Consider the following 10,815-nt stretch of genomic DNA (forward strand, 5'->3'; position numbering starts at 1 on the left):
AGAGTTCTGTAGGCTTACATTCCAAGTTACCCAGAGAACCACAGCCTGGAATTGGAAGTGTTTAAAAATTTTTGTTTCCTTTTTCTAACGGACTTGTGGGGTACCCTGGTATTGGAGCTGTGCTATGCTGTCCCCCAGGGAAGGGAGATCAGTTTAGCAGAGTGGGTTTGGAGCTAAATGGATCTGAACTCACCCCAGGCTGCACTCCTGTCACTCCTGGCTCTATCCCGTTGTGCTATGGGGACTGAGTTCTGTCACAGGAAAATATCCCAGCAGCTCTTCAATTGCTGCAAATTATTGTCTAATTATCCATTGCTACCCACACTGCCAGGCATGAAGCTGGGGAGAGGTGGAAAGGGGGTGGTTGATATCACTCCATTCCTGGCTGGAGATGGAGGCTGCAAAGCTCTAGACTGCAGGGGCAGGACATATAGCAGCAGGGGGAACTCCAGTGTGAGGTCTTGTGGCTAGCTCTCTGAGGCTCTCTGTGAGCCTGGGATTATGACCACTTTTAGACAGCAGCCGGGGAAATTACTTCTTGCTCTGGGTCTAGGATGCAGGAAGGGGTGGCTGATGCTGTCCTGCTGGAGCTGGCAAAGAGTTAAGTAGATGCAGTGAACTTGGAGTATTTCAGTCAGTTCTCAAATTGCTTCATGGGTGACAATAAATGGGGGAGGTCTGAACCAGATCCTATTTTAGCAACCAGCCTTCCAGCATTGGCCTCCTTACCTCTTAATGTTCTGGTCTAACAGCAGGAGAACCAGGCAGATGATCCTACCTGGATGCTATCTTGACTCCCTTTTTCTCGCCATGTATAAAACTTAACTCAAATAGCTCAAGACCTAAATGTAAGAGCTGAAAAGTCTAAGACTCTTAAAAAGAAAACATTTGAGTAAATCTTCATGACTTCAGGTTTGGCTTTGGATTCTTACCTATGAGACTAAAAAGAAAAATATCAATGAAAAAATAAGTAAATGATATTTCAAAATGAATAGCTTTTGTAGGAGTAGTAAAGAACTGCTGCCACAGACACCGCAGTACCTATCTACCCGGTGCAAGCACGCACCCTGTCTGTGGGCTGAGCCATGGTATTGCAGCTCGCCAGGGAGCAGGACATCACCTTCCATGGAAGCGCTGAAGTTGTAGCTCAGTTCTTCTCATTTGGCATGAAGAGCATTTAATCCACTTAAAACCTTTCGAGTGCAAAAATATGGACGCACATGGATTGTGACTACTGATCGTGAGCTCATGAAATACCTTCATCATGTGGTGCAGCAGCTGAAAGATTGGCTTGTGGTGGTCATGTTCAATCTTGACAGTGGGGAGGTCCTTAAACTAGGATGAGTTGATGTTGAGTGTGACACGACTGCAGAGGATGACAGTATACACAGAGAAGATCCCAGAAGGCTGTCCAGGATGAAATTCCTTCAGTGACAAGACAAAGCACAGCCACAGTAACATTGTTGTCACCGCTGGAAGTTTCTTGTTCCTCTACTCCACTGATTTATACAGATAAAGATTTGGTTGTACCTCAAAAATAGGAAGAATCAGGATCACAGTTCATTATCAATTCTGGGATTCATCTTCCTTCCTTCACTACTACAATCCACAAAGTCAATAACATGGTGGCCTACAAAATTCCTGTCAATGACTGAGGGAAGAGATGAGAAAACTAATGCATTTGCCATTAGCAAATGTGCTTTCCTGAAACTAAATCAACTGTAAGTTTATGTGTTTTATTTCATTGGTTGACTTTTAAGGTGGAAAAACTATACTGAATTACATAATCATTTTTAACAGTTAACCATTACATGAGATTGACATGTTGAATTGATGCTGAGTATGCTAGTCCCTCGTTAGTGTATTTGGTGAAATAGGTTAGCACAAAAGAACATTGCACATTATTCCAGAGCAGTGGCTCTTAACCTCCCTAATTCCTCAACCCTTTCAGACATTTCCTCATGTTGTGGTGACCCCCCCCCCAACCATCAAATTATTTTCGTTGCTACTTCATCGCTGTCATTTTCCTGCTGTTATGAATCATAATTCAAATATCTTATATGCACAATGTATTTTCATTGTTACATATTGAACATAATTAAACATAAAGTATAGTGATTAATCACGAAACAATATGTAATTATATATTGTGAAATATTCATGCGTTTTTGTTGGGAACCGGACATAATCAGCCTGACAAAACCGACTCCATACTGTCTGCCCGGCAGGGCTAAAGCCACGTCACCTCAACCTTATCTTATCCTGACAAACACCAGATGGCCCACCCTTGTCTGCTCCAGCACCAGACATTCCAACTGTAGATTTGTGTCTGCCTGCCCTGTGTGCTCTACACCCCCACCCTTCCTTTTTTTTAACCTTCCCTTGGAATTCCTTTGTTTGCCTCACCCTTTAAAAAGAGGCTTGTGTAGCAATAAACTGAGACCTTGACAAGAATCTGCTTGGTCTCGCTCCTCTCTCTCTCTCTCTCTCTCTCGCCCATTTCTTTCAGGCTGAGTCCCCCTCGGAAACCCCTCGAATAACTGAGTCCTGCGGGTCGGGGCACGTTTTCCAATGGCCTTAGGCGACCCCTGTGAGAGCGTCATTCAACCCCCAAAGGGGTCGCGACCCATAGATTGAGAACCGCTGTGTTAAGGGAGCTAGCAGATTTCATCAGCACTGTAATGTGAATTCCTTTAACGTTATCAACTGTAGTGGGGAAAACATTTTCAATAAAGCTAAAAAAAAAAACACTTCCTGCAACAGACATTTTGAGTCAGAATATAAGTAGGATGATGTTTAGTTAAAATTACAGCAAAAAAGTATGAATATTCAGAATCTTTGTTTAGATTCTGAAAATAACTAATATAATCCATGAGTGATCAAACATTTTCATTTCCTTCTGCCACTTATTTGGATGTGTACTTCCTATGTCGAAGCATTTTCCAATTATTTGATCTTAATTTGTATAACGTATGAAATTAGGGAGGTTTCTCTTTAATTATCTGTGGTGAGAAAACTCTTTAAAAATGTTTCCATGTTTGCTAAAATCGCACTACAAGCGACAGTGAGATAGAAGTAAACTTGTGTCTGAGAGAGATAGGAAGCATTGTCAAAACCACGGGCATCACCGACCATGTGGAAACCATCTAAGAACTGGACACACTATTCACCAGCCGCCGCTCTGATGAGTTTAACATCCAAGAGAAAGAATTCTCATGGCTAAAAAAGAAAGAAAAAATTCTCATGACTCAAAAACAAAGACAATAGGGACAACACAATTTTAAAATGGTCAAAGGACTTGAAAAGATGTCATCGGAAAGAAGACAGATAAATGGCCATCAAGGGCATAAAAGATGACACATCTCTTTAGTCATGAAAAAATTCAAGTACAAAGTACAAAGAAATATCAGTTCACACTTGATAGAATGGCTACAATTTTAAAAGCTCAGGTAATATAGGTGTACATGATTATTTACTGGATTAGAAAACTCAAAAAATGGACTGTGAAAATGACAGCATATTTTATCCTTAAATCCATTTCCTGTGAACTTGTCTATTCCACCACATCTGAGGGTATATTATTATAATACACACTTCAGTAGAGTGAATCATGGTATTCAAATTATATTTCAAAAAATGTGCCTATATAAACACAGACACTCAATGCCATTGAGCTATTTCTAATCCATAGTGACCCTCTAGGACAGTGTGAATATTCCCTCTGAGTTTATGAGATATTATCTTTGGGGAGGAGACTACTTCCTTCTTTCTACATACACACACACACACACACACACACACAAAGAATTAAAGTACTGATGATGGGGAGGAGACTACTTCCTTCTTTCTACACACACACACACACACACACACACACACACACACACACACACACAAAGAATTAAAGTACTGATGCATAATACAATATGGACAAACTTTGAAAACATGAAAAAAGAAGTCAGGAGCAATGTGAAAAAACTTCAATCCTATGTCCAAGGACCTGTGGACATGGACCATTAATGAAGACCAATGGCAGTGAGCGGTGGCCAGGGGGAGCTGGGAGGGTGAGTGGTGGTGTGGGACTGTGTCAGGCAAAGGTTTCTGTGCATAAGGTGTCAATGTTCTTGCTAAGCCAGTGGTGACACTCTGAAATCATGAAACCACTGAAAGAGAACCTACCAATCCCTCCCTCCAAATGATTAGTCTTTAAACTAGTTAAAAGAGTAGGCATTTCGTCTCCATAGAGGAACGGTCAGGAGTGGGATTGCTGCAGTAGCAACAGGAAACAGGAGGGTCTGAAGTCTCAGCCCCCCCCCCCAACCCCCCTGCCCAGGCTGCAGTCCTGAGCAAGGCTGCAAGCAGAGCAGCAGCAGCAACTCCCACCCACTCCCCCTGCAACACCATTGCAGCACCAGGTGAGTCAGGACCCTTCACCCTCAGCTGTGTGTGCAGCCAGGCATTCAGGGTGGGGTGGGGGGTGGGAGAAACTCCTCCTGCAGACCCAGACTGACCCCACGGGGCCACAGGACCTGGCTACAGGACAGGCCCTATTGCTCCGGGTGTCCCTGAGCACCCGGCCTGACCCAGGAGACTGGAGAGCAGAGCTGGGACACCAGAGTGACCCTGAGCTCCCCTCCAGCCCACAGAGAGCACCCCTGCAGGGCTGACTGCATGCATTTAGCTGAAGGGCCATTTGTAAAACAAAGGCTCGGCATCTCTGAAGGAAGGAGGAGCAGCAGGCCCACACTGAAGCTCAAGGTAAGCCCAGAGAGACCAGGTCTGAGCAGGCAGACAATGCTCACACAAGTGGTTCACAGGCCCGTCTTTATTCCCTGGTTAGACTTGAACCATGATAGGGGAAGTGGCACAGCAGGGCCAGGCTCAGAGGTGTGCCTCTGGTCACACAAGACCAGAGTCTGAGGCAGTGCTGAAGAGGAACAGGTCCTCAAGTCAGTGTGTCGCTGATGATGATGGAGACCAGGCTCAGGGCAAAGGCAGATGGCCCCAAACACACGGCGCCTTCAGGAAGCTCCTCCTCAATTGGTTCATAGGGAATCATGTCCCGCTCAAAATTAGTAGGTCCTCCGTGGTTGCACTGTGAACCTTGGCAGCACTGCACAAAATACAGGCTGGTGTCTGTGGCGATTTTTCTTGGTGTCTCAGGGGGCTGTTCACTTGGGTATACAAACGAGCAGTTGAAAGCACAGTTCTTCCAGACGAGGAGCTGACGACGGTTCAAACCTACAGAAGAGACGAGAGATGGTCATGCCTGGATTTGGCAATGTGCCGCGCCCCCCACCAACCCCCTAGTACACCCCGCCCAGCCAGCCAGGGCCCAGCTGCACACACATGCGAGTCCCAAATGGACAACATTGCCCGCGATTCTTGACTTAGAGATCATGGTGAAGCCCACTGGGGGGTCTGCCTGCTCCAAGCACAGCCTCTGCTGGACATATGTCCCATCCAGCCCGCCACATTTACCTCCACCTCAGAACCCTGAAAAGTGTCCGGGTAGGATGGGCTCCAGCCAGACCCACGTGGGTCTCGTAGGAGCCACGGAGAATCAGGGGACGAGAAAACACAGGCTCGGGTGGGCGTGATGTGCCTCCCAGTGGGGGAAGGATGAGGCGTGCGGGAAGTCACTCGGTGCTGAGAGAGGGGCTTGGGATGGGTCCTCCCCTTGGGCCTTCGATTGAGTTCAGTCTTCCCAACACGTTGAGCCCAGACACCTGGTGGGAGATCAATCGCTCTTCCTTCCAGTGTCCATTCTTGGAGTGTTCTGAGGAAGCCCTAGTGTCAAAGGGCAGGATTGGAACCTGTCTCTTGTCAGGGGAGATCAGGCTGGTTCCTGTGAGGTAGAGGTCAGACCTGGCCCCTGTACTAAACCTTCAAACCAGGGCTCACACCAGCAACCCCCCAGACTGGCAATTCAGTGGCTTAGCAAGTATCAGGGCACATCCCGGGGTGGGAATCAGTAGGGGACACGTACAAATAAGGATCCAGACACATGTGGACAAGTCTCCCTTCTGCTCTCAGCCCCTTCCCACCATGATGGACTCCACCCCCCCCACCACCACCTACCACCCCTCGCACCCCCGGGATGGGCTCTGTCTGGCTGCTCACAGGCCCCAGACGTAGCCTCTCCGTGTCTTGGGCTTTCAGCCACTGGCCAGGGCCACAGCTCTCCTCAGGCTGTGGCCTCCCTCTGCTGCTCTCCCTGATTCTGCAGGGCTGGGGGCAGAGGGTTCCCTGCCTTGTCGATTCCAAGGTGCAGTCCCTCCAGAGGGGTCACAAAGCAGCCGGTCCCCTCTCAGGAGGACACAGCCTTCACTTGCACTGCGGGCTGCAGACACTTCACTGGCACAGGCTAGACTCACTGCAGAGAGCCCGCCCCCATGGTGCGGTGGCCAGGCAGCAGGCATGGAGCCAGCCCCGCAGCCTCTCTGCAGGAGAAATAAGGCAGTTCTGCTTCTGTAAAGGCTGACGGCCTGGGCACCCCCGTGGGGCACTTATGGGTCAACACTGAGCCACAGCAATGGGTCATCTGCCGAGTCTGTTGACCAGAGCCTGCAAGCTGCCAACAATCACAAAGCAGGCTGAGCCCCTGATCCAAGAAGCCTCCCGGCACACGTGGTGGACGCTTCCCCAGACCCGTCACCCACAGAGGCAGGCTCGGCAGTCCACTCCGGGGGAAGCTTCCTGGACAGCACGCGGAGAGTGGTGTTCCTGGCGTGCCACCACAGGAAGGCTGCGCAAAGGGGCCAGTGTGGCCTCTTCTAGAACTGAAGCCCGCGGGGGGATGCCTCCTTTTCTGGCCAATTGCTCTTCCTCCTCTACCTCCGGGCCTTCTCCCGAGTCTCGTGAACACGATCATGGCCTCCATCATGACTTCTGCATTGACTGCCGCTGCCCTTTGCCAGCTGCGCTGCTGCTGCTGCGCTAGGTACTGCAGTCTCTTCACCCCGTCCGGGGTACTGGCATCTGACCGCACTGCCCAGCCAGGCAGAACGAGCACTTGCATTCCGGCCCAGAGCTGCCACCTGAGCAGTCGGTCTCTGCATGCTCATCCACTGAAAGGCCCGGCCCAGCCAACGCGGCGACAGCTTACCTCCACCAGAGAGTTTCACGTCAGAAACCGTGGGAGGTGGAGCAGTCGGCACAGTGGACACGGGCTCTCACCTACTCCCTTTACCCCCGAAGCCTCCCTCGTGCCTCTGCTTGCCGAGGGCGACATCTCATTGGAGCTCTGACTTCATTGAGCTCCTCGTGCCTTCACGTGGCTCTGACAGCGAGTCCACATGCTGGGTCAGCTTTCACGGCACACTTTCCGAGTGGTCCTTTGTGGCCCTTTACGAGTGTCCAGTTCTTCCGTATCTGCTCCTACAGCTTCTTTGTAATGCCCTGTTGACAACAGTTCCCAGAGGACGACAAAACGCGCTTTAGCTCAGCATTGGCTTCTGCTAGTCTCTCCTTTGTCCATGCGGACAGGCTCGGGTTGGAGAGTGACCATTGCTCATGTGCTGCATGCTGGACACTGTGGGTATGCGTGCTTTGGGTCTCTGGGGCTTGTGTTCGCACACACGGCAGCGCCCGTGTGGAGGAGGGCGCTGAGAATGAGGAAGGTCAGCTTCCCAGAAGCCACCTTGATGGTGGGTAGAAGGCAATTTCATTTGTCCTGGCTGTCACCTTGCTCATGAGAGCAAGGTCAGAGGAAGCGGAGCTTGGGTGGCACAGCCACTGGTCCCCGGTTTCTCACTGTTTCCATAGAGCTTTTAGGGACCCATCCTGCAGGAGCCCAGGAGTCAACACAAAGCATAGGTTCCCGGGTCTGAGAGCCTGCGGTTCCGAATGAACCCGGTGCTGTTGGGGTCCCTCCAGGCACACTCAGGCCAGACACCGTGGCAGGAGGGGCCTCATCCATACAGGGGCCACTGAGCAGGAGAGCCATCTCTGAGGTCAGAGAGGAACTCCAGTGCGGTCCACTGGGGGCAGACGTCCAATCTGCAGGAATGTCACGTACAGGAGGCCTGTCTGGCTTGGACTCTGGGAAGGGACCTCTTGTACAGATGTGTTTCAGCTTCTCCACCAGGCCTCTGTGACTCTCTAGGAGGTCTAGGAAGGGTGGTGGGCAGTGGGGAGGAAAGATAGGCATGGAGCAGAGTGCTGAGCCTGGGGGAGGCCAGGACTTCCAGTGACCCCCACGTGGCCTCCCTGTCCGTCCAGATGAGGGTCATTGATGTATGCCAACTGTGTAGATCTCACTCAGCACTACCTCTGTCAACCACATCCCAGAGGACTCTAGGCCGGGGAGTCTCGGGGACACAGTTCCAGGATTGATCTCAAGCAGCCCTAAATGGAACCACACCGCACCCCCTGGGCCAGCATCAGACCCTGGCCTGCAAGCCCTCCTGCCGCTCCCCCAAACCCACACAAGTGCCAGGGTCCAAAACGCAGCTGGTGCCCTGACGAGGCCCCATCAGAGGATGGTTCCCACCCAGGGCCCTGTGCGCAGCACCTGTCACTTCAGAACAGGGCACAGATGACCAGTAAACGGTCACAGACACTAGAGCACAGGCCCCAAGAGCCCCTGTCTAGGTTATCTGCAACAACTGCCCTGGGCCTGGCCACCGTGCCCCCTGGTCCCGTGGCACACAATCTCCGGTCCCATGACTTCCTTCTCACAGAGGAAGAGCCCTCAGAGAAGCAAGGTCAGGCTGTGTCCTGACCCCGCCACGCCCGGCCGGGGCTAGGATCTCTCGGGGCTGGTGCTGGGCCCTGTCCTTGGCCTGCCTCCGTGGAGCTCTCTGGAAAGGTCAGGATGGAGTCCTTTGGTGGAACCGGCGTGACCCCCCGACAGGGACAGACAGCCTGAGGAGCCATGCCCAGGCTTCCGGCTCTGCCAGGACACAGGTCAGACCCTGTGCGACATGTACTGCCGGCAGTACGCCTGGCTGTGTAAAGACGGAGCCTGTGCTGGGTAAACAGGCCTGGGCCACCACACTCCCTACAGAGCCCTACCTATAGGTACTTACGAATGGAGACAATCATGCATCGCCGTGTGTGATACGGGCATTCAATGATTCGTGGGCAAGCAAAGTTGTTCATACTGGTACACGCATGGCAGGACACATTGAAGGACCCTAGGGGGGAGAGAGGAGCAATGTGGTCAAGTCTCGGGAAACCAGCCCCTGGAGAGCTCCCCTCAGGGAGGCGTCCCCCGTATGCCGATGGCAGGCTAGGTGAATGGACACCCCCCTCACCCTGCTGCTGGGGCAGTCTCAGGGCACAATGCCACCACCTGGTCCAGATCTGTTCTGATCTGCTCACCAAGGGGAGTGGGGCTGCTCCTGACAGGCCCGGGCCCTGCTCAGTGTACCTTGGCTCTGACCTCCTGGCCTGGCATTTTGTGGGGACTCTCTGCTCAGCAAAACCCCCCAAACATGGCCTGGAAAGCCCGACTGCACGGACAGGAGAATCCCATGATCATGGCCACAATCTATGAGAATTCCGGGAACATTCTCCTCCCTGTCTGGGCAGCCCGAGGCTGAGACTTACAACGAGAGGGACCGCCTGGGGTAAACGTCACCAGGAGCCTAGGCTCCACCAAGGACTGGTTCAGGCTGGTCTCCACCAGGGACTGGTTGACGCTGGTCTCCACTGGGGACTGGTTGACGCTGGTCTCCATCAGGGACAGCGTGAGCTTGTTCTCCACCAGGGGCTGGGCGAGGATGGTCTTCATCAGTGCCTGGCTGAAGTTGGTCTCCACTGGTGGCTCTGTGACGTTGGCTTCAACCGTGGACCTGGTAAGACTGGACTCTCCCAGAGGAAGTCCCACGACCATAAGCAAGACCAAGAGGGTCATCGTGTCCAGATGGAGCTTCTGCTGCAAGAGAGGAAACCAGTGTCCCATTAGTGGGGGCCTGCCTCCTGGGGTCAGTCAGATGCCTTCTCTGGCAGCCCAGCCACGCCACATGTCTCCCCTTCCAACAGTCCTTCCCTGATCCAGGACACTTTCAGGGCCAGGGGTGGCGTTGGCTGTGTTGCCAGCACCTGTGACCCTTCTCCACGCTCATGCCAGCGTGCTGGAAGGGCCTGTATCACCTTCCTTACAGGCCCATGGGTGCCCCTCTGCAGTCTCCCAGAGCTGCTTCCAGCATAGCAACTCAACCTCCCAGCCCCAGGTGTCTGTGCAGCAAAGGCGTATCCTCCCAGGTGAAGGGCGCCGCTCAGGCAGGGCCAGTAGGGGCAAAGCCAGTACTCCTCCTCAGGGGTCTCGGGTCGCTGGGCCACAACCTTCTGGGAGAAACGCTTCAGCCAGGAGCCAGCAGAGAGGCAGGCTGACCACAGACACGGTGGCAGGCTGACCTCAGAGTCCCACCTCGTGCAGCCTACTGCCTGGGATCCTGCTGAAACTCTGGGGCTCCTCAGACTCTGTAGCTGTGCCAGTCATGGAACCCTCCGGTCTAACAGTGGACCCCCGCACTGCACAGTTCCCGCTCATACTCTCAGAAGAACGGATGAAGGCAGAGAGCAGCCGTGAACATTTCTTTTTTTTTTTAAAACGTTTTATTAGGGGCTCATACAACTCTTATCACAATCCATACATTTATATGTATATATATATATACATATATATACACATCAATTGTACAAAGCACATCTGTACATTCCCTGCCCTAATCATTTTTTTTACTTTACTTTTTTTACATTTTATTAGGGGCTCATACAACTCTTATCACAATCCACACATATACATACATCAATTGTATAAAGCACATCCGTACATTCTTTGTCCTAATCACTCTCAAAGCATTT

At 51.7% G+C, this 10,815-nt stretch overlaps 1 protein-coding gene and 1 pseudogene across 1 annotated transcript; one reads left to right on the top strand and one right to left on the bottom strand.

Annotated features, from left to right (window-relative positions):
- Positions 1 to 1,085: 1,085 nt before the first annotated feature.
- Positions 1,086 to 1,655, top strand: LOC142448628 (mitotic spindle assembly checkpoint protein MAD2A pseudogene; annotated as a pseudogene).
- A 3,160-nt stretch (positions 1,656 to 4,815) lies between these two features.
- Positions 4,816 to 9,877, bottom strand: LOC142448629 (glycosyl-phosphatidylinositol-anchored molecule-like protein). Its single transcript, XM_075550562.1, has 3 exons — positions 9,556 to 9,877; positions 9,033 to 9,140; positions 4,816 to 5,241 (listed from the first exon to the last, which is right to left on the bottom strand). Exons 1-3 carry the CDS (start codon positions 9,860 to 9,862, stop codon positions 4,946 to 4,948), a joined length of 711 nt encoding a protein of 236 aa, XP_075406677.1. The 5' UTR covers positions 9,863 to 9,877; the 3' UTR covers positions 4,816 to 4,945.
- Positions 9,878 to 10,815: the final 938 nt, after the last annotated feature.

This window comes from Tenrec ecaudatus, chromosome 5, assembly GCF_050624435.1.
Source record: "Tenrec ecaudatus isolate mTenEca1 chromosome 5, mTenEca1.hap1, whole genome shotgun sequence".
NCBI lineage: Eukaryota > Metazoa > Chordata > Mammalia > Afrosoricida > Tenrecidae > Tenrec > Tenrec ecaudatus.

Bases quoted from the DNA above. Each gene is read 5' to 3' on its own strand.
- LOC142448629 (XM_075550562.1), bottom strand. From the start codon at position 9,862: ATGACCCTCTTGGTCTTGCTTATGGTCGTGGGACTTCCTCTGGGAGAG. The intron at 9,141-9,555 runs GTAAGTCTCAGC...TCTCCCCCCTAG, and splicing joins CCCAGGCGGTCCCTCTCGTT to GGTCCTTCAATGTGTCCTGC. The intron at 5,242-9,032 runs GTAAGTACCTAT...TCTCTTCTGTAG, and splicing joins ATGCATGATTGTCTCCATTC to GTTTGAACCGTCGTCAGCTC.